Source organism: Puma concolor, chromosome C1 (assembly GCF_028749965.1).
Source record: "Puma concolor isolate L17-30 chromosome C1, mPumCon1.1.hap2, whole genome shotgun sequence".
In the NCBI taxonomy this organism is placed as follows: Eukaryota; Metazoa; Chordata; class Mammalia; order Carnivora; family Felidae; genus Puma; species Puma concolor.
Genome location: NC_141674.1, coordinates 210,092,756 through 210,114,499, shown reverse-complemented (window position 1 = coordinate 210,114,499; position 21,744 = coordinate 210,092,756). Strand labels below are relative to the sequence as shown.

The 21,744-nt window shown below is 37.9% G+C and overlaps 1 protein-coding gene across 5 annotated transcripts in view; it reads right to left on the bottom strand.

Annotated features, from left to right (window-relative positions):
* The window catches only part of NYAP2 (neuronal tyrosine-phosphorylated phosphoinositide-3-kinase adaptor 2), a 267,608-nt gene extending 256,300 nt beyond the window's left edge, over nt 1–11,308 (bottom strand). For 2 of the 5 annotated variants that reach the window (XM_086719777.1, XM_086719778.1), the window contains exons 1-2: nt 10,016–10,622; nt 1,787–2,024 (exon numbers count right to left, since the gene is read on the bottom strand). In XM_086719777.1, coding sequence (XP_086575903.1) covers nt 1,787–2,007 — 221 coding nt within the window. In that variant the 5' untranslated portion in view covers nt 2,008–2,024; nt 10,016–10,622. Of the gene's footprint in view, nt 1–1,786; nt 2,025–10,015; nt 10,623–10,804 lie in introns of those variants that run through there. The other 3 variants (XM_086719779.1, XM_086719781.1, XM_086719776.1) reach the window with 2 other exon arrangements.
* Between the last annotated feature and the right edge of the window lie 10,436 nt (nt 11,309–21,744).

Here is a 21,744-nt window from a genome sequence, read left to right as displayed (position 1 = left end):
AGGACATTTAATATATCATAGAAGGAAATCTGTGATACCAACTAAAATGGGTAGAAATAAAAAATAACATAGTCCCCAACAAGTATTGACTTAAATATATGCAACTGTGGCAATATTTATCAAGTATGTCATTTTGCAAACATTTATATACATGGTAGTAGCATAGATGTCCATTTTCAAAATGGAAAGATTACATTCTTCCAAAATAATCCTCCATAACATTTATTGTTTTTTCTTTCCAGTTCTCTCTCTCTCTCTCTCTCTCAAACCTCTTGCATAAAAGTATTTGCCACTAAATGATTAGAGTAGAGCATCCTTACCTAGCTTCATAAATAGTTCATCTCTTTTTTTTTTAATGTCTACTTATTTTTGAAGGAAAGAGAAACAGAGAGTGAGCGGGGAAGGGGCAGAGAGAGAGGGAGAGACAGAATCTGAAGAAGGCTCCAGGCTCCGAGGTGTTAGCACAGAGCCTGACACGAGGCTCAAACTCACGAACCATGAGATCATGACCCGAGCTGAAGTCAGACTCAACCGACTGAGCCACCCAGGTGCCCCCATAAATAGTTCATCTTAAAATAATAATTTATTTTCCTTAATGTGATAATGTTCACAGAGAGTTTAAGTACAAGTATTAATACCAGATTAGATGAAACATCCACCAACTATTAAAATAGCTTAACTATTATTTTTTAGTATCCAGCTAATTGACATGGATTAGTTTTCTAACTTCTGAATCTTTGTACTTAGTAAATAGAAATTATTGAAGAAAGAAGACTTTGTATAACACAATATGCCTCTACCTGCACCCCTGGTACACACACACACACACACACACACACACACACACACATGCTGGAAACACTATAACATTCTTTGGGAAATCAAAGGATGTGTATCCTACTTTGGGTTTCTGCCCCAGGACATTTAGCCTCAATGTGGAAGCCATAATCTGGCACTTATTTGCTTGTAGGGGGTAGGTTTTGCAACATAAAAGTCATTTTATATCAACGAACCTGGGGCACCTGGCAATCATCATAAAACTCTGCACTGAGAGCACATAGTGAGGGCTCCTCCTGCCTTCAGAGGCTCATATAATTCTAATTATTGATAAGTCTTTTTATTTTTTTTTTTTTTTTTTTTTTTCAACGTTTATTTATTTTTGGGACAGAGAGAGACAGAGCATGAACGGGCGAGGGGCAGAGAGAGAGGGAGACACAGAATCGGAAACAGGCTCCAGGCTCTGAGCCATCAGCCCAGAGCCCGACGCGGGGCTCGAACTCACGGAGCGCGAGATCGTGACCTGGCTGAAGTCGGACGCTTAACCGACTGCGCCACCCAGGCGCCCCGATAAGTCTTTTTATAATCTAAGAAGATGAACTATCATAAGGTATTAAACACAAACAAAGACCATTAAAGGTGGAGATTTTCATCAAACATTGACTATGAAGTGTTTAAGTGTTTCCCTTGGGCTTTTATCAAGGGTTGTTTAGTACGAATTTTTTTTTTAAAGAAAACTGAATTCTTTCCCCATCCCAGCTATACCTCCACATGCACAACACAAAAGTAAATAACTTTTGTTAGCTACGGTGAAAGAACTGAGAGCCGGATGAATTGTGTTTATGTTATAGTTGAGGTGTCAATTTCACTTGTTCTCATCAAGTCTAACTTGGGTAAACCCCTTCTTGACAACATCACAGCCTTGACCAGGTGACAACATCACAGACAGGTGAGAATTCATGGATCTCCTTGTGTATGCAAGACTCAGAATACTTGTATTTATATTTACCGTTTTATTGCTTCTTCTTGTCTTCGGCGTTTTTCGTTCTTCTCCTTCAAGTAGGCCAGGTTGGTTTCATTTCTCAAGCGGTCATTCTCTCGAGCAATGTCTGATGCATTCTGAATAACCAAGCCATCATAGGCCTTCATCCCCATGTCCTCGATATATTGGAGAAATGTGTCCAAAGGGTCTACCTCGGGATTAGAACTCATCATCTTGGAGGGGATCATGTAAAAAGGAACACTTCCTGTAGGATAAGAACACATTTTACCTTTATCAAAGGTGAGGAGAAAAAGCAAAGTGCTGTTTGATCACCCTAATATCTTCTCAGCCCCAGATTCCAAAGATTATGGTAGAATCTATTCGGAGACAACGTCTCATTAGAAACTATGAACCACCAAGACTATTAGAAGTAAATATTCAGTGAATGTTGCCTGAGTAGCAAACATTCCCTGAAACAAAATTAGAACATCAAAGGCCAAATCTCTCGCACTTAAAGGTAACGGGAAGGTACAAATACAGGGTGCCAAGTTCAATGTTTGGTTTATGTATTTCAAGTCACGATTTTGTTTTTCAAAAATGTGTTCTTACATCATTAAGATCTATCAGATCCAAGCTTCATTTCTATCTAATTGCTACAAAGACTTCTCGATTTCAAATAAGATGATAACATTATTTGGAAAAGACTTTCTTATTGTGTGTGCTCTCCTTCTAGTTTTAAATTAAGATCTACGAATCTATACTATTTGTGCATAACATTACAGTAAACAAGGAAATACACATTTCTATTATAATTTATTTTGGAAATAAACCCTTTTTGACCCATCATTACTTTCCAAAATGGTGCTTCCTGATGGCTGCCTGCTAGAACTCAAATATTGTAGGTCACCAGGACCACATCCATCCTTACCAATCTGGTAACTCAAGCAGTGACAACTATAATTATCATTGCTACGTCAAGGTTTAAAAACCCAAACCATAGAGTGGATTACTGTAAAACCAAGATCCAATTAAAACAACAACAAAACACAGGACTTTCAACAGATCAATATATACCGTCCACCTCCAAAATGATGGAAGTAATAGCTTCTACCTCTTGCTGATGTAACGATTTAGAGAGGTGATGTTATAAAGAATTTAACATAAAGTTTAACAATAATAGGCATACAGTCATGTTAGCTAATATCTTCATAATAAAAGTACAGGTGAAAGATTGCCAATGTCATATGTGGGTAGGTGTATGGACAGGTGATAGATAACCAGCAGGCTATGAAAATCAGGATGCTTTGAAGCAGATGTATTCCAATGAATTATAGAAATCAATGAAGCCAGGGGATAGAGCAATGGTGCTCTAATCAATCAAAAATAGAACTGAAGTTTAATTAATTGCATGCAAGATAAGTATTTTAGCCTTCTAGCTTAATAAGGCTTACTGTCCTCAACTGCATATTCACCGTTGTATAGGAAACTGGTATCATTGCATCAAATTGAAAAAGCAAAAGCAAAATCTATTAATAAGAAAAAACTTTGGCCATTTAAAATTATAAATGATGTTTACATCTTTTATTTTCTTTTAAAGCCCCAGGAAGATATGTTTTTTTTTTTTAATCTCAGCCAAACTATCTAATGTAGAAGTCCTAGGCTTTCACCGTTGCCCTTATGAATCATATTCATTTTGAGTTTTTTACAAGTATAATCATGTTCCATACCTGGATGGTAGCTATGGAAACTTTACTTCTTATCAGAGTTTATTAGCGTTTCAGCTGCCAGTCAATTCTTCTGTTATTTGACTCCTACTCTGAATTTAAAGATTTATTCTCCAGCCAGTAAGAGATTGTTGGAACTAGGGGATATGAGTTGTTTGTTGACTCATGATTTTGTTGTTGTTGTTGTTGTTATGTGGAGTTTTATTACATTTGGTTTGGTTTTGAGCCATAATGAGTTGGCACATAAAATGGTCTTTTAATTTCAACTGTCTAGCATAAGTGAATTGTATTGTACTATAAGTCCATGAGCTTAGATGCTCAAGGGGTAGACATGCATAAGAATAAGAAATTACTGCTACCAATGATTGCAATTTTCAGGAAAAAATACAGGAACAGGATTCTCAGAAAGCTGAAGAATTACCATTATTGGGAACTCACTTCTCCCAAGGACTTCAACACTAGGTGTGCCTGGATAAAAAAAAAAAAAAAAAAAAAAAAACAACTCTGTCTAACTTTATGGCAATTAATGCTACCATAGTTAAGCACGCCAAGTCAGGACAAGGATTCCAGAGGCAACGCCTCAGGGTGGAAGAACCCTCCCACTTTGCCCTTGAGCAAAACTGTATATGCCCCCCTGTGAAAAGCATTACCCCCCCAATGTTTGTTTCTTCCCTTAAATTTTCGTCCCACCCAAAGGACACCAGAGATTCTCCATACAGTTTATATATTCCAGATATGAACCAGGTTAATTGGGTACTTCTGAAACTTAATTATCTCTTTATGTGGTCTTTCAAATTGACTGGAGTTGAAATTATGTTTGTTCTGAGACAACATTAAATAACAATGCCATCAAGTATGTATACTAGGGAAAGTTGTGCTATAAGTAGTAAGAGTATAACCTGAAAAGTTAAGATGAAAATTTGAAGGATAAAAACCACAAAATCTGGTAAAATTTCTGGACAATGATAATTGGATGCATGAAATCATGCTTGTCATCTAGTTCTAGGGAGGGATTTGATTCTACGCTCGTTCATGTCTTCAAGTATTTCTTGAACACCTGTTATGAATGAGGCACTGATAAAGGCAAACCTGTGTCCTTCTAAACATTCACACTGCAGGGTAAGAGGACAATTAATTAAAAAATTGCAACACGGTGTCAGTGGGACAAGCACAGGTGGTAGCTTTCACGAGTTTGTCATGGTGTGTGGTCACCAGTTTTGAGGATGAACACAGAACATTATCCAATAACAATAACTAGGATTCAAAAATAACCATAAAAAATGGACGTGGACCCTACCAATGTTTAAGCATCACACTCTCCTGCTCTCTTGTCCACATGTAAAAGGTAGATTGTAATGTGGGGTAGGGGCAGAGGGCGGTTAGGCAGTCCTGAAGAGTGTAACTGAGGACTTGGGCGGTATGGCCTGAAATCACAATGCAAACACCCCTAGGTCTCTGACTTTATGCCATTTAATGAAGCTTTAGCTTCCTCTAAGCTTTAGTTTCCATGTGGTTAAAATGGTGGTTGGAATATACTTAACTCCCGTATGTTGCTGTAAGCGTTCAGTTAGAAAGCACATGTGAGTGTTCAGGAAATGTGAGCAAAATTATTAGTCACTAACATTACTACTTACATCCTTTTCCTAATTCTCAATTGTGGCCAAGATGGTGTTTAGTAATAACTCCTCAATAAACACATGTTTACTTTGAAACATACACGAATAGAATGTTTAATGCAGTTCAAGTTCTTAGTCACAGGTGTGCAAAGGGAGGCATGGAAGGCTTTCATAGACTTGCTTCCTAACCAAGGGCATGCAGACAGACCATTTATCCATTCCGCCCCAGTTCCTACCAAGAGAAGATAAGGGCTTTGTGACAGAGGAGCCATGAAGCTCAAACACTTGGGCTCCACCCTTCCAAGCCGGTGTTTCTCAGCCAGCTGAAGTCTGAATGCAGAGACTCATTCATTCACTCCTCCTTAAACAAATGTGAGGCCTCTCTAGAGAAAAGTGAACTGTACGTGAAGTGCCTGTCTCACTACAACTGCTACCATTTCTATGTAGTGAGAACCCAGTCAGGTATGGTCATAAATCTGTTTGTCTTTCAGAAATGTGTAGTTATGGCTAAGATAGATGTTGAACAAGGCATGGTCCATGCCACTAAACACTTGGCTTCATTTTGGCTGCTGGATATTAAATCAAGTTTATCTCTGGCCCTTTAACAACAATCCTGTGTACAAGTAGTTCATAAAGGCTTGTCGTGAGCACTTAATTCTTCATGTTGGCGTCTTAGGAACACAATAGTTAAGAAGCAAAAGGGCCCCTCTCCTTTAGATAGCACCTTTAGCTCCATTGCAATATGCAAGAGACTCTTATTAGATCTCAAACGATTGCATGGTATATTTGTGACAACAAAGTGAGTGAGGTTGAAGGGCTCTTCTGCATTTCTCCAGTCATCCCTTGCCTTTGGATCAGTGTGTGTTTGAGGCCATTTTTGCTTGCAACAAATTAGACATTTTAGCTCCCCCTAGAGCATTGGTTGAAAGTTGACATTCTTGGTCTGCAAGGTAGATGGGTTTTATCAGGAATGCATGGCGTGGACTCAAATAGTGCAAGAGTTGTATATGTGTTCTTTCTCTTGGAAGTTGTGGCGAACATTGAGAATTTGTGTTAGGAGTCTCCCGGGAAAGCACCTAAAATGACTGAGATCAGAAACCCCACACAAATCATAGGTAGCTTCACAACTTCACCTTACGCCTTTCTTCCACTGCTGTGTGGTGCATTCAGAAAACCCTCCTTTTGTTTCATTTTTGAATTACTGTATTTAAAATCGTTGCCATTCTAATAAAAGCCAAAAGCTGTTGGCTTTTATTAGATGTTAGCTTAAATACAGCTGGATGTTTTAATCACTCTGCCTTATTGTATTCTTTCACTCTTATTTCTTATTTCCTGTAGACCACACCCTTCACAAAGATCACTTTGTATGGTATTGTGATACCTCCTAAAATTTGAAATTTCACTCTCTTCAGCTTATATGCACCGATTTAAACTGGTGAGATTGAGGTCATATTTAAAGCATTAAGCATTTAACTTTGTCTTGTATTAGCCATTTCTTTATTTTCTTTTGTGTAAAACCATCACTGTACCTCACCCATGCTGAGCCTAGAGCTGAAAGTACCAATTCATTTCTTTACCATGTTTCCACTGAAATAAAACTATCTAGTACATATACATGTGGAGCATAAAATATACATAAAGGTATCCAAATTGAATCCATAGAAACATAAAAAATTCATTTCCTTTTTTTTTTCTCATTCTATAGCCACTACTTGCATCCAAGGAACTCAAGAAGCTGAGACATTATGTGACTTTCAATGTTAAAACAAAAAAAAAGGGGGGAGCATATTTTTGAGAATTAAGTATATACGAAACTTTAAGCACATACATGTATGTAGATTCCCTTGTAAACTAAGGAATAAATTTTTTGTAGCCTCAATTTACCAGAGGATATTTAATGTGTCACTAACTGATGTCAAGATTGGGGTCTCCATAGTATAGAAAGCATTTGATTCATTGCAGGCTGCTGTTGAAGAAAAGACATACAGAAAGGGTCAGATAAAAATGAAGCCTGCCATCTTATACTTGTTAAAGTATTTCTCTTTTCTTAAAATGCAGAACAAATTCCCTTTTTAGTGTGATTTCATGCACTGTGACATCAGTCACTCTGGCTCTGCAAGAACTGACTCAGGTGGGTGTGTAAACCGACTTCTCAGGCAGAACCTTCTGACGGATCCTTTGCCACCCCCTACCAAAAAAGCAGGACCCTTGCATATAAGCATCACTGAAATGAATTAGCCCACTGGCCTTTGTGGGGGCTGGTTCTTTCTTCTCTTCTTAAAGTATGTACTCAGAATTTCTGAGGTGAAGCTGCTCTCCATCTAAAACTTTGGTTTTCCAAGATTTAAAATCGTGAATAGTCCATCAATCCAGACATTTTCCATATCTGCTGAGTGACAGAGGAAGAAAAAGCAACTGTTTGGGAGAGAAGTGCTCCCCAGTTCTTGAAGTTAAGAAGCTTCTTAAATTTCAGGTTACAGTTAGCCCTATAAGATAACGTTACAGCTAGAATAATGTAAACTTTAACCTGTGTTATTCTTATAATGCTGTTTGTGTTGACTGGGAAGGAGAAAATGCATGCTAGGGAATGCATTTCCTCGTGGAAAGCCTCGTCATGTTGCCCTCATTTCACATTTGTGCATTTCATTTCATTTGCTTATGGGAAAGTTTTCTAGTCCCTACTTCTCAGTTATTTATGAGGTTCTCAAACCACACCTGCCCCAGTGCTGTGAGGAAGTTATTAGAATCTGACCTATTAAAATTTGATTTTCCCTCCCATTCCAATCATTGAATCTTCTCTGATATAGAGAATCCTATTTTGTCCAGCAGTATTGACTCAGCCAAATAAAAGTTTCCCAAGGCAATTTTGACTATTTCTTTTTTATTCAGCAGGAAGAAAAAGATCTTTCACATTTGTTGCATGTACTCAGACCAATTTGAAAACGCATTGTCAAACTATAAGTATTTAAATAATCAGGCTTCATATACATATGTAAAATCTGTATGCAAATTAATTTCTAGAATTCGCTGACTTCACACAGGACCAAATCAACAGACCAGACTGCCTGGTTATAATTCGTAACCTGTGTAAACCATGTCAAAATTGTTTTTCTGATAATCTGTCAACAACAAATCTTACCATTTCACTTTGATTGTGCTTAAAATCCTACCCTCAACCCCACAAATGGTCATGCTCATTTTCTTATTCTCACTTTCATCAAAATGCAGCTGTTCTGCTCAACATGGGAAATGTTAGAGTTAAAACCACGGGCGCCTGTTGAAGTGACTACAAAAACGCTGATTGCTTTTTTTCTCAGAAAGCAGATTACTTTGAGCGAGTTTTTTCTCCACTCTCTCCCCTCCCAAAGTGGGTAAAATGGGCATAGATCATGTTAATGAGTGGTATCATAACTCAGATACCCGCCCCCAACTTCCAGGTTGTCATGGTGCTGTTTGCCCATGGTCTAAAGGGATAGCACATCTCTGATAATATTAGGGACTCACACAAAATGTCAATGGCTGAGGTACTTTTCTGAGCCTTTGGCCAAGTGTTTCCAGACGCTTACAAGGCAGTATTGGCAAAGTAGATACAGTCAGTATGATAAATTGCTGACTGGCGCTACAATGAAAACCATCTAATTGAATGACTTTTTTTTTTTTTTTAAACAATAGACGACCTCCTTGTCTCTAGCATTTTTACACTTGTTTTTCTAAACTTTGCAGATGCCTCAAGTCCTTGGGCTTCTCTACAGTTCTTTGTGAAGTTGTCGGGTTTTTTTCTCAGGTCTGTTTTCACTGATTTCCTCAACTGTCAGTGTCCTTCACAGAGTCCTCTTTGCTGAGTTGGCAAAGGTGTGTTGGGATTTCCACAGAAAAATAAAACAATTTTGGCATTTGTAGCTCACATACTCTCATATTAATCTGTTTACCAACGGACAATATAGAAAAATGAGTTGGAGCATTGTTTAACATGTGAAGAATTAGGAGAAGAGTTGATGCTCAGTCTTGCTCTATCGTCATTATTTCATACTATTTGATGATAAAGTCTTGCATATTAAATGGACTAAAACTACATTGTGTAACTTCTTAGATCGGATTCCCTTATTTGGGGGTATGTGTAGAAAAAAAATACAGTTCTATAGTACCAAGCCAACTTTAGGAATTCTTAATGAGAAGGAACAGTATTATTTCCTGTAATAGTCCTTCCAGCTGGGGAAGACCTACATTTCTTGTATTTAAAATGTTCCTGGTTTTTAGAAAAATTAAAATGGAGACACCCCAACAAATTAAGTGTGTGTCCCAGGTAAAACAAATCTCCCTAAAGTTCTATAGAAAATATTTGTTGTGATAAGACTAATGAGATCTTCCTGATACTGAGTGTTAAAATTCATGTTTCTCAAAGAGGTTTATGTCTACTCTGTTAGGAAGGTGCAGTTTCAGCTTTGGTGTATGTCTGATAGTTTTATTTATTTATTTTTTGGTAGGTTTTTTTTTTTTTGAGAATACAAAATTAGGCTGACACAAATGTGCTGAGAGACTGTTGTAAAATATTTATGGTATGGAATAGCCGATAAATAGCTAGCATGCACAATGTGAATGCCAATTAATACCCTGGAAAATATTTTCAATGCTTTCAATAATTCAACATGGCTCATTTTACCAATGAAAATCTAGTTTAGCCACTTCCGTGGTAATGTAACTAAGTGGGTAAGAGGGCACAAAATAGCCGGAGGCTTATTAAAGCCTTGGATGCCTTCGCTGTGGCTTTATTTCTGTTGCACCTAATAAGACATGCAAACTTCAGCATTAAGTATCCCCAGATAAAATCCCATTCCATTTCATAACCAGATTGCTTGATCTATTTAGTGCTGGATTCAATTAGCATGCTTAGAGAATCTGAAAAATGAGATACATACCAAAATTTACGTCTCCAGGGAGAGCTAAGTGCAACAATCAGAAGGTGACTAGTGTCTGTCAGAGCCCTCTCTCGCGGTTGATCTCTGGGCAGTTCTGTAGGAGTAATCCAGCACCATAAGGAATAGACTTGTAGTTCAGCTCAGTTTTTCTTCAATTAAAGTGCATTGCATCTGGATGGGGAAAGTGTCCATTCCCAGATTCTTCATCACTAGAGATCAGAGCATCCTTGATGTTCTTCCTATCAGATAAAATGGCCTTTAAAGTTTGCTAGGAAGATGCGGTGGCAGAAGACAGGTGCCTGCTTCCTTAAATCGACATTCAGAGAAAAGAGGGCATAGCTAATGGGTGGGGATGAACACACAGCCCCTCTCTTTCCAGGTCCAGCAGGGAAGAAATTGAATGATTTTACCCACTTTGCTACACAGATGATTACAAGACTCGAAGCAATCACCCAGGCTGGCTAAGGTGCCTCATTTGATTATATTCTGTGAAGACAACAATAAATGAAAACAAAAAATCAGAAACATCCTCTCTAAATGTCTCCTCTCAGCCCAAAAGATGCTCTTTCTCATTGCCACTTACATACAGAAGGTTTAGAGCAGCCTAGCTTGTGGTATCGTCCCTCCCCCGTGACAACCAGCTCTCTCTCTCCCATTCTCTCTCTTTCCCCTCCCTCCCTCCCTGCCCCTGACTCCCTCCCTTCCTGCTTCTCTCTCTCTCCTCTCCAGCTGCCTTAGTCTGTTGATGCTGCTGCTGATTAATCAGGGATTCTGAAACAAAGAACCTACCTTCTGAAATAAGCAGTAATCTTTCTTCTCTGTTTCTGCAGTCCGTCTGCATTGAACGGCAAAGCTGCCAGCATTCTAGCACCTTGGATAGTTCCTGCTCACTAGGCCCCTTGGAAAAGGGAGGCGAAGAAGCCACTGAAGAAATGACAAGAAACCCGAGAGCAGCATCGTTCTACTTCGGATTTCGCCTCCCTGGGGCCTCCCATCCTCATTAAAGACCTCACATTTAGGCAACAGAATCTCTCCCTTTTATCTGTCTGAACTGAAGTCTGATTAGTAAGTGATAAAATGAAAAGAGGCTAAAGAAACCCCTTCATTTATATCCACTACAACCCTCATTCCAGCTTTATGGAGAAGAAAAACATAAATCCATCAAAAATAAATGTTGTTACTACAGAGGGTGTTTAAGTTATAAGCTTTTCACCCCTGGCATGGCTAATGAAAATGAGCAACAACTTAAATGGAACATCGAGATCTCAGTTTGAGACCCTTATTTGATACCAATTTTGCCTCCACCCTCCCTGCCGAGCCAGGCACACAATTACTGCTGACGTACTTCAGGCTGCTGCTTGGGGAAAGAGGGGAGGAGCCTTTTAACCTCATCAAAACAGCCTCGTGCCACCTGCTCCCCCATGGCATGAGAACAAAACTAGCCCACTTAGAAGGAACATGTACAGCACACATGTATGTTGAATAAAGCTCTCACTCAGAGAGCGCGCTATTTTTTTTTTAACAAAAATCAGATGTGAATTAACCACGGTGTGCCACTAACTCCTATAGATTCACTGTTGAAATTTCTGAAAGTCAACCTATTCCCTACATTTCCTGAGGATTCTCCTCATTCCGTTCTTAAAAGCCTGCTGAATATATGCAGATCTATCATGTTATAGAATACAACTTCTATAGACATATGCATATATGTATACAAAAATACGTGCATATATGCATACACATACAAGCCCATAAGTTTGTATCTAACTTGTTTTCCTTCAAAGTAAGAAGTATAGTGAAGTAAAATATAGGTGTTTTATTGTGTTAGTTGGTATTATGGTAAATATAACAATAAGCAATGAGTTTCTGCTTAGTTGAGACTGAAATACCAATTTTGAGAGGGAAAATTATTCAATAGTGACCAGGAGATTTCTTTTCATCACATTTTCCCAGTAACTCTTTTTGTAAATTACTTTCACTCACAAACTGATTTTCCTAAAGGTTATCCCCAAAATCTAAATTCATAACTAATTTCTTAGAAAAATGTGATCTGAATGTAATTTTTCATGCATCAACAGACCATAAAAAATAATAAACTTAGGTTTACCTTCCTGATTTGTAAATGCCATCTGAAACTGTACCACGATGTTGCAAATATTATTTTTTTTAACTTGTATGTATCTGAGGAAAAATAAAATCAACATGTTACATTGCTACAAGAGTTTCAGTTTTCACATGTCCTAATGTGCATTCCTAAAACAAATCACATATGTCACTTATTTCCTAGTCTTTGTGCCTCCACTCTTTGGACAGAAAAGAACATCTGTGGAAGATCAGATAGATGAAAGAAGGAAGGGAAATTTAATTGTGAAAGAGAAGAGGCCACATCTCTCTCACTCCTTCTCTCTCTCTCTTTTTCTCTCTCCCTCTCTTTACCGCCCTGCCCCCACTCTCTCTCTCTCTCTCTCCTCTGTCTTATGAAGATTCTAATAACTTAGCACCATGTAGGGGGGAAAATTGTCTCAAGTACCACTTACAAACTAGTAACAGCCACCACACTGTCATTGAGAGGTTTAGGAGTGTATCGTTATTTTTGGTGGTCAAGTGTTGTCATAGGAGTCGTCTTTCAGCATGTGACCCAAAGCAGAAAAGATTCTTTATAAAGAAATTATGTGGCAGATATTTTAGGAAGTGTAAATACTTAATCATGACTGGTAACTCCATAAAGATCGGTGGAACACATTTTTATCTACAGAGAGCTTGAATAGACACTAGCATAAAGCCCATTTCTACCTTGGAGAAAATTAAAACCCAGATAAGCATACTGCCTTGCTTCAGGCCTCATACTCCTTGGCTCATTGGGATTAGGATCAGAGGTCACTGGGCTGCTGTGTCTCTCATCATCTTTGGCCAACAGGGAGCTTTCAGTCACTTTAATATCACGCACCAGGATAATTTCAAATAAAATGCAGAGACACTGGCTTATGGTTGCTAACTATAAAAAAAATTTCCCCCCAAAATATCTCAAGAGTAAAGGGACTTTTACCCCAAGAAAATAATGCGTAGCCCTTTAAACTTAACATTTTCAGCTTTAGAAAAATTTATGATTATTGTGTTTCTGTCCTGTTTCATTTCTTTTATTTTTTTCTCTCCTTTGCACAGAATAGAGTTTGGGAGCCATCACATTATATCAACTCTATCTTCTCAATCCCATGCCTTCCTCATTCCAGGCCACAGTATATATTGATCAGGCAATTTCTTCTCTGGAGATATAGTAGAGTATAGGAATTAATGGCATCTTTGGGGGTTGGTGTCTAGAAGGTCCCCACAACTAGTTCCTTAGGTCTCACTGATTGAAATAGAAAAGGATTTCTACTTTCAAGTAACCTTAGATTCAAACGTGGAATTCATCTCTACTCATTTCAGTAGTATTTAGAGAAGAACGTCACAGCACAAAAATTAAAGTTGAAATTTTTTATATTAAGAACAAAGGTACAGAAAGACCAACAAAGCTCAAATTATGTGTTGGTTTACTTCTTAAACATCTCTGTAAAATACATAGGTGTTCCTGATCTCATAGAAACCAGTCATTTAAATGCCTCATGACTTATTTCTTTTAAAGTTCTTATGTCAGGGTAAAGTTGGGCTCTTTCTGTTATGCTCTACTGGCTGACAGAGTTGGTGTCATTGGGGTTAAGTAGGTCCTTTCCATGAACTCAGATAGACAAGGAGCGTTGGCACCTTGAAAGTGCTTCTTAGTCTATAAATCAGCCAGATGGTGGGTAATGCTTTTTGTATAAAAGTGAGGCACACGAGAACATGAAAATTGAAAGTGAGCAATCTAGTTACCTAAACTTAAGGGGTTTATTCAAATATATCAAAATATACTCTCTGAAATCATGTCATAATTTATAATATAGTCTCTCTAGTTCTTTTTTCATGATCTGTAATCTTTCCATTATTCTTTCCACATTTAGCTTAGGGAGATGACACCTCCATTATAATGAAATTATTCCACTAGGGAAAAGCTAATCTTCCCATCCAATCAGGATTTCTGAGCATTCTGGTAACAGCATGAAATGAAAGTCTAGGTAGAATGAGAACCATATGCTCCTCATGATTTTTGCCTATGCAATGATATAGATGTCAACAGAAGTTGTGCATGACTTAGAGACTGTCAAGCAGTGGATAATGATACATTGCTCCAGGATCCAGAACACTGAGTAACTTGGTGTGTAAGGGTGGGGGAGAGATTTATTACCTAATAATATATACAAAAGCTAAATTTATACTGCCAAGGGGGGGGGGGGGAACTGACAATAAATGGAATATTCCATGACTGGAAACACATGAATTGATCCAAACATATGAATCTATCCCTCTTCTTTTATCAAGCTGATATTTCCTAGTGCAGATTTCAAAAGGTTTTACCTTTATAATAAATTATATTTGTCTCTATACTCAAGAATTATAAAAAATATTGTTTAAAAACCATCATATGTTCTAGTGAAACCGATACTCTCACTCTAACAAATCTTCTCCCTCTTTTGAAAGGCTATTGCTTACTCGAGTTTCAAAAATCAAGAATATCTAACCTAGGTTGCCTCTCCTGAGTTACCACAGCCAAACCTCTTTTCTGTATTATGAACTACTCCATCAATAAATACATCACTAGTAAAGAATAAAGTCACAAGATTTTTTTTGAGGGGGTTAGAGGTAAAGAGACAGGGAGAGAATCTCAAGCAGGTTCCACACTCAGTGCAGAACTTGATGCTGAGCTCGATCCCATGACCCTGGGATCAACCTGAGCTGAAGTCAAGAGTCAGGCATTCAACTGGATAAGCCACCCAGGTGCCTCGGAGATTTTTTTCATGTTCTTCCAAACATATTCACTCCATCCTCCAAGTGTGCTCGTCAAATACTCCTGAAAAAGTGGTATCTTTCCTTTATATTCCCTGGGCCCCAGCATATAGGTTGCATCTAGCCAGTGACAGGGATTTGTTCAAGGAATGCGTGACTCTGGATCTCAACTAATGGCATGGCTTGCCAAAGTAGAAAACTCAAAAAGGCTCATATATTGAACATGAAGTTCTCTTTTTAAAAATGAAATTCTAAATCAAAATTAAAAGAAAAAAAATGGCCCTCCTAAATCTCAAACATTCGAAGAGGGAAAACCTTTCCAAAGGAACTCCATTTTCTCGCTGAAAAATCCAAAATGCATATTAGATCCAAAAAAACCCCGAATTTTCCTGAAAAATCCAAAATAATCATACTTACTAGAAATAATTAGGGTACCATAGGAATACCATAGAAATAATTAGGGTACCATAGGAATAATCAATAATACTGACTAGAAATAATTAGGGTACCATAGGAAGGCCAATTGAATACACAAACATAGGGATTGTAATTAGAGAAAATAATACAATTTTTTTATGAGGCACTGTCTTGGAGCTCACACTGCTATAACAAAATACCATGAACTGGGGGGCTTAAAAAACAGACATTTATTTCCCACAGTCTCAGAGTCTGGGAAGTCCAAGATCAAGGTGCTGGCAGATTCAGTCTCCAGTGAAGTTCCTCTGGTCTGGTTTGCAGCCTTCTTGCTGAGTCCTCACAGCGGGGAGAAAGGAATATTTGGTCTCTCTTTTTCTTCTTAAAAGGACCCTGATCTCATCATGGAGATTAAGACTCTCCTGACCTCATTTAAACCTAAGTACCTCCCAAGACCCCGCCTCCAAATACATTGGGGGTAGAGTTTGAATATATAAATTTGGGGAGACACAGACATTCAGTCGACAGCAGAGACATAAAATGAGATAGAGGAAAACAGATAAATGCTTTCTTCCGGAAAAGAAAGAATTTGGTAAATAATTCCGTCTTATTAAATTGGCTTCAAAGTGAATGTATTTTTAATTTAAATAAAATTTGATGTTTGGTGGAACTTGCAAAGCTATTGATAGATATTTTCTTGACTAAACATGAAAGCATGCTGCAAACCTATATTGATTTTCTTGTAGCATCGGACAGTTGACTGTGAATCAATAGAAGAGTTCAGAGAGTCCAGGGCAAACATATATGGGTGTTTAGCACATGATAGATATGCTATTGCATATCAGTAAGTAATACAGTTAAACAAACAGAAACGCGTATATATACACATAAAGGATTTTTATAAAAATAAATCTCAGTGTTTGCTATTCAAAGTATGGTACAAGTTACGGCATCAACATCATCTGGGGGCTTGTTTCACGTGGAAGCCCAGTCTCCCCCAGACCATCAGAAATCAGGAGCTGCCTTTTAACACATGCCTCAGCGATTGGTATGCGTATTAACATTAAAGAAACACTGTCCAGTGAAAATTCATACGATGATACCTTCACTGCTGAGTATGATAGCCACTAGCCGCATGTGGCTCTCGAGCGCTTGAATTGCGGTCGGTGAAAATGAGGAACTAAATTTTAAATTTTATTTTATCTTAATTAATTTTCACTTAGATTTACATATCGATAGTGCTACCATATTGGACAATGCAGCTCCACATCTTCCTCTCAAATGCTTGCATATAAAAAACAATCTATAGGGGCGCCTGGGTGGCTCAGTCGGTTAAGTGGCCAACTTCGGCTCAGGTCATGATCTCGCGGTCCGTGAGTTTGAGACCTGCGTCGGGCTCTGTGCTGACAGCTCAGAGCCTGGAGCTTGTTTCAGATTCTGTGTCTCCCTCTCTCTGACCCTCCCCCGTTCATGCTCTGTCTCTCTCTGTCTCAAAAATGAATAAATGTTAAAAAAAATTTAAAAACAATCTATGCAAAGAAACTTTAATACGATCTTGGGGTGGATTTGGCCCAACTAAAGAGAACATGAAACCTAGAAACAAGTGACAACCCATGAATATATAAAAATGCCAATTATTTTTTTTTAATTTTTTAATGTTTTTTTCTAAGTAGAGGGAGAGACAGAGCATGAGCAGGAGAGGGGCAGAGAGAGAGGGAGACGCGGAATCCAAAGTGGGCTCCAGGCTCTGAACTGTCAGCACAGAACCTCACATGGGGCTCGAACTCAAAAACTGTGAGATCAAGATCTGAGCCAAAGTCAGACAATTCACTGACTGAGCCACCCAGGCGCCCTCCAAAACGCAAATGCAAAATATTTAAATGGAAAAAGATTATAAATAAAGTTATCATTTAAATGCAAAATTGGGATATTATTTGCAACATAGATGAGAGCTAAGCAGTTACGTAGTCCTCCTATATTATTAATATTAATACGCTAGTATTATTAATAAAAAGGAAAACTTATAAATAAGCAAGAATGAAACACCACAGTGCTAAACAAGAACAAAAGACAGGTATGAGTTATTCATAAAATAAGAATTTGAAATGGCAAGTAAATACAGAAAAAAAATGTTTAACCTCAAGAGTAATAAAATGCAAATTAAATCACAAGTGGCTCATTTTTAAAATAATTGCCCACGTTGGCAAGTATGTGGAGAAATGGATAGTTATATAAATGTACACAACCAAAAAGAAGGGACATCTGATGGTGTTTTAATTTACTTTAAGGAGAACAGTCTTGGAAATCATAGTTGCACGTTAAGGGCATGGTAAGCATACAAAACTATATGTTTGTGGCCGCTTATGGTTTATAATAACAGAAATTTGAACATTCCTACACATTCAACAATAGGAGATTGAAAAATATTTCGCAAGTATTAAAATGCCAGTATAGATCTATATTCATTTATGTGAAGGTGACCCCTGTCAAGAGGAAGAGAACACTACTTCTACGAAGGAATCGTCAGGCTGTTGTGCCCCTCAACCTGTATCCTGACTGCCTGACAATGGGCAAGCTGCGAAACTTCTCCCTGCCTCAGTTTAGTGATCTGAAAAGAGACAACAATATTGGTGGAGGTCAGAAATTTATTGTGAAGATTAAATCAGTTAATCCATGTAAAAGTCCATGTAAAAACAAAACAAACCCGTGTCTAGTGCTTAATGTGCGCCAATAAATGTGTACCTTCGTGATAGATGCAATCAGAGAAGTGAGCAGTACTCGGAAAGATAACCAATACTATACCTAAAACCAATTCGTTCATATTTTCAAATCCAGGGACCATTGTCTTCCTTTATCTTCCCACTTGTAGTACTATTTTATCTCATCCTCTGTGACACTGTATTCTTTTATTTTCCCTCTTATTTCAGGGACTTCTCCCTCCTCGTCTCCTTTGCTGGCTTCCTCCTCTGCTTGGTTTCTAAATGTAGTAATGCCCCAGATTTCATATTTTTTCCTGCTCCCCCAATCTGTAAAAGAAAACCAACCCCGTCACTGATCATCCCATCAATCAGACCACTTTCTCTGCAAATACTTATCACTATGTGATATTATCTTGTTTATACACCCATGCATACACACATACATACATGCGTATATTGAATATATTTTTACCGCGGTTTTAATTTTACCAGTTTTTTCTTACGAGGATACAAGCATTGTGAGAACAGGTACCTTCCAGGTACTTCTTTGCTGGATCCAAGCAAATAGAGTGGTTGTTCATCTATAGGATATATTGAACTAAAACTTATTGAATAGCTATATTACATAGGAAATAAGAGAATATAGCATAAAACATGCATACATATAAAATACTCATGCATAAACATAGTATAATAACAACAGTAAACGTGATGTTTATTGTGTGCTCAACCTAAATTAACTCATTCAGTCACCACAAGGATCTTATGAGCAAGCACATTTTCCTCATTTGAAATTAGAATATTGAAGGGGAGTTAAAGGGATTTGTCTGAGGTTACACAATTATTATATGCAGAGAGAACTTTCTAGTACAGAAAAAATAGTATAATTGTTTTTATATCTGGGTAATGATTTTTTTTTTTACTCTTTAAAAAGTAGATGTATGTGTTGCTTAGTTTTCTCGAATAAGCATATGCTATTTTTATAATAATTTTATATGGTAATTTGGGAGAAAACGTAACATTCCGTCTTCACAAAATTCCCCCTGAAAGAGAAGCCTTTGGAATCTGTGAGTTTCCATTTATTTTCAAAATGAGAAGCCTGGGTCAGGAGGATTTGTGAAATGGAAATGTGGCCAACGCATTACCGAGTTGGCAATATCTGCAACCAGGAGATAAAAATTCAGAAGTAGGTGTGAGTAGTGTATTGGCCAGATAGGATTTGGGGGAAAGTCATATTATAAAGAAAGAAGGAATTGCAGGTGGAAACAACCTGTCTAATGAAAACGTTTAAAACGGGGCTTGGAAGATTGTGTCCTTCAGGATTGGGGACCACTTGGTCGTCTGTGACTGCCTTCGTTGACGCTGAGCCAAGTCTCGCCCTTCTTTCTCAGCTTCTGCCACTTAAAATGCTACAGTGTTTCCTGAATGGAGACATTGTAGTCTTACGTAAGCTCACACAGAGTTAACAAGTATTTGAAAATACCCATCAGTAATTGGAGAGAACAGTGGAAGAAGCAAACGAAAGCTGTAGCCTACAACGTATTCTCCTCCAGGCCTATTTCCTCACTTCATTTAGTTGATCCAAATAAAGTTATTTGGGGGCATTTTAAGGCTGATGAAGGAGGCCGGGGAAATTGATCACTAAAGTAAGGCATGAGGTACCAACACTCCTTCAAAACATGATAAACAATGGAAATAATAAATCCCATCTTATCATTCCTAAACATTCCATTTTCTAACTCCAGGCTGACTACGAATTAAATTTCAGGGGCTTGTGGACAAAGTTCGGATTTGATCATGCCCTCGCTCACTCTCTCGGTGACTGGCCATTACTCTGAGGTCAGATTTAAATACAGCGACAGGACCTTGTTGATAATCCAGCGCAATCCCTTCATTAAACAGATTGGGAAATTGGAGACAGAATGTTAAAAAGCTTGCCTAAGAAAAGACAGCCTCTTCTTTTGTTGTCTAGAACTTAGTTGTCTTTCTAGTCTCTAAGGCTTTATTCTCATTCACGGGTTTTTTTCGGCCCTTGCCCAGAAGGTTAGGAAGAATAAAGTCACATATTTCAAATGGAGTCCAAAAGTAAACCAGACTTCGTAGGGTGGAGACATAAGACACGAAATATTCACTGGGCTCTGAGAAATTTCAGATATGAATGTGAGGGGGTTTCTCGGTGATCATCGTGAGCAATACTTAACTTCTCTGTGATTCAACTTCCTCATTGGAAAACTGGCAATCGGACCTATGTCATAGACTTGAGATAATTACGAGTTACTGTTTGCAAAATGCAAAACGTTATTTCTGATTGCCCTATTTGACTTCCTTTCATGTGTTTTTATTGCATGTTACTATCGTAATAATATATTCACTTATTAACTCATTTGTTATTTGTCTCTACCGTGGTAATAAACTTCTAGGAGAGCAGGGAACTTGACTTTCTTTTTCCTCTCACCTCTCAAGTATTCACAAAGTTTCTTGGAAAACAGAAGGCTCTTGATACATATTTTGTTAAGTAGCTGGTGGTTGTTCACGTTTGGGGGCACTTCAGTCTCAGGCTTATTTCTAACCAGAAGCTCTGTTCTGACTAAAGGTGTTTCAGGCCTCAGTAAAGAGGGCGGTAAAGGGCAGAGTGGACGCATATGGACAAGTGGCCCCAATTCTGTGTCTACATCAGTGCCCTGTGAGCATGGAGAAAAGTCCTTTTTCCAAATGATTTTCCCCAGATGAACCACAATTGTTTCTGCAATTCTTCTCTTTTCTTCACTTAAGCTCTGCCTTTATCTGAAGGTTACCAAATACCCACTCAGGAATCTGTGTTCACCTACACCTAACTTTGGGGGATATCAACTGGCTTAATAATTTTTTCTCATCATAAATAGACCTCTGACCACAAAAGCAAAGTGTGTGTTTATAATCCTGTGATTCTTTTGGCCAATGCCTATGTAGGTAGGCAGGCAGCAATGATAGAAATGAAACATGGAGGCGACTTAGCTTATCAGTTTGTAGTTATGAAAATTTCGTGTTTTTATGAATTTCTTCACATTTTAGTTTTCTCCTTTCTTGGGTCTGAGAGAAACGGATGTGGAATAGAATTTCAAATAAAAGAATATATAGGAAAATATGCATGAAATACACATTTCACTGGGAAATGAAATGTACTAGCTTTAGGAAAAGAGTCAAGAATTAAAGTCAGTCACTTTCCAAGTTTAAATCATATTTAACCTGAAGTTCAAAAGATTAACAAAATATTAAAAGCAAGTACAGAGAACCAGGCCAACCATACAAAATGACCAGAGTTAAGGAAATGTAGATAGTGGATTTGGGGACATGAAAAAACCTTTGATGATTTAGATACCCACCTGCTCCCTAGCCCAGGGGCTACATTCACCTGGCACCCAAATAAATACTACTTATTGAAAAATGATTATACAGAATAGGAATGATGGAGTTCTAACTTTTTTCCTCTTCTTCCTCCTCCTCCTCCTCCCCTCCTTTTCCTCCTCCTCTTCCTCCTCTCCCCTCCTCCCCCTCTTGCTTCTTCTTCTTCTTCTTCTTCTTCTTCTTCTTCTTCTTTTTCTTTGTCATTATTACTGTTGTTGTTATTGTTATATTCCCCATGGCTATCAAGTATGGTTGTAAGTACAAATGCTTACAATTAATAAGTAAACAATTAAAGAAAATTTTTGTGAGTGAGCTCTACTTGGGCATCTAGTGAAGACATTTTGAGATAAGGAGGGGAAAGAATGTAAAAGT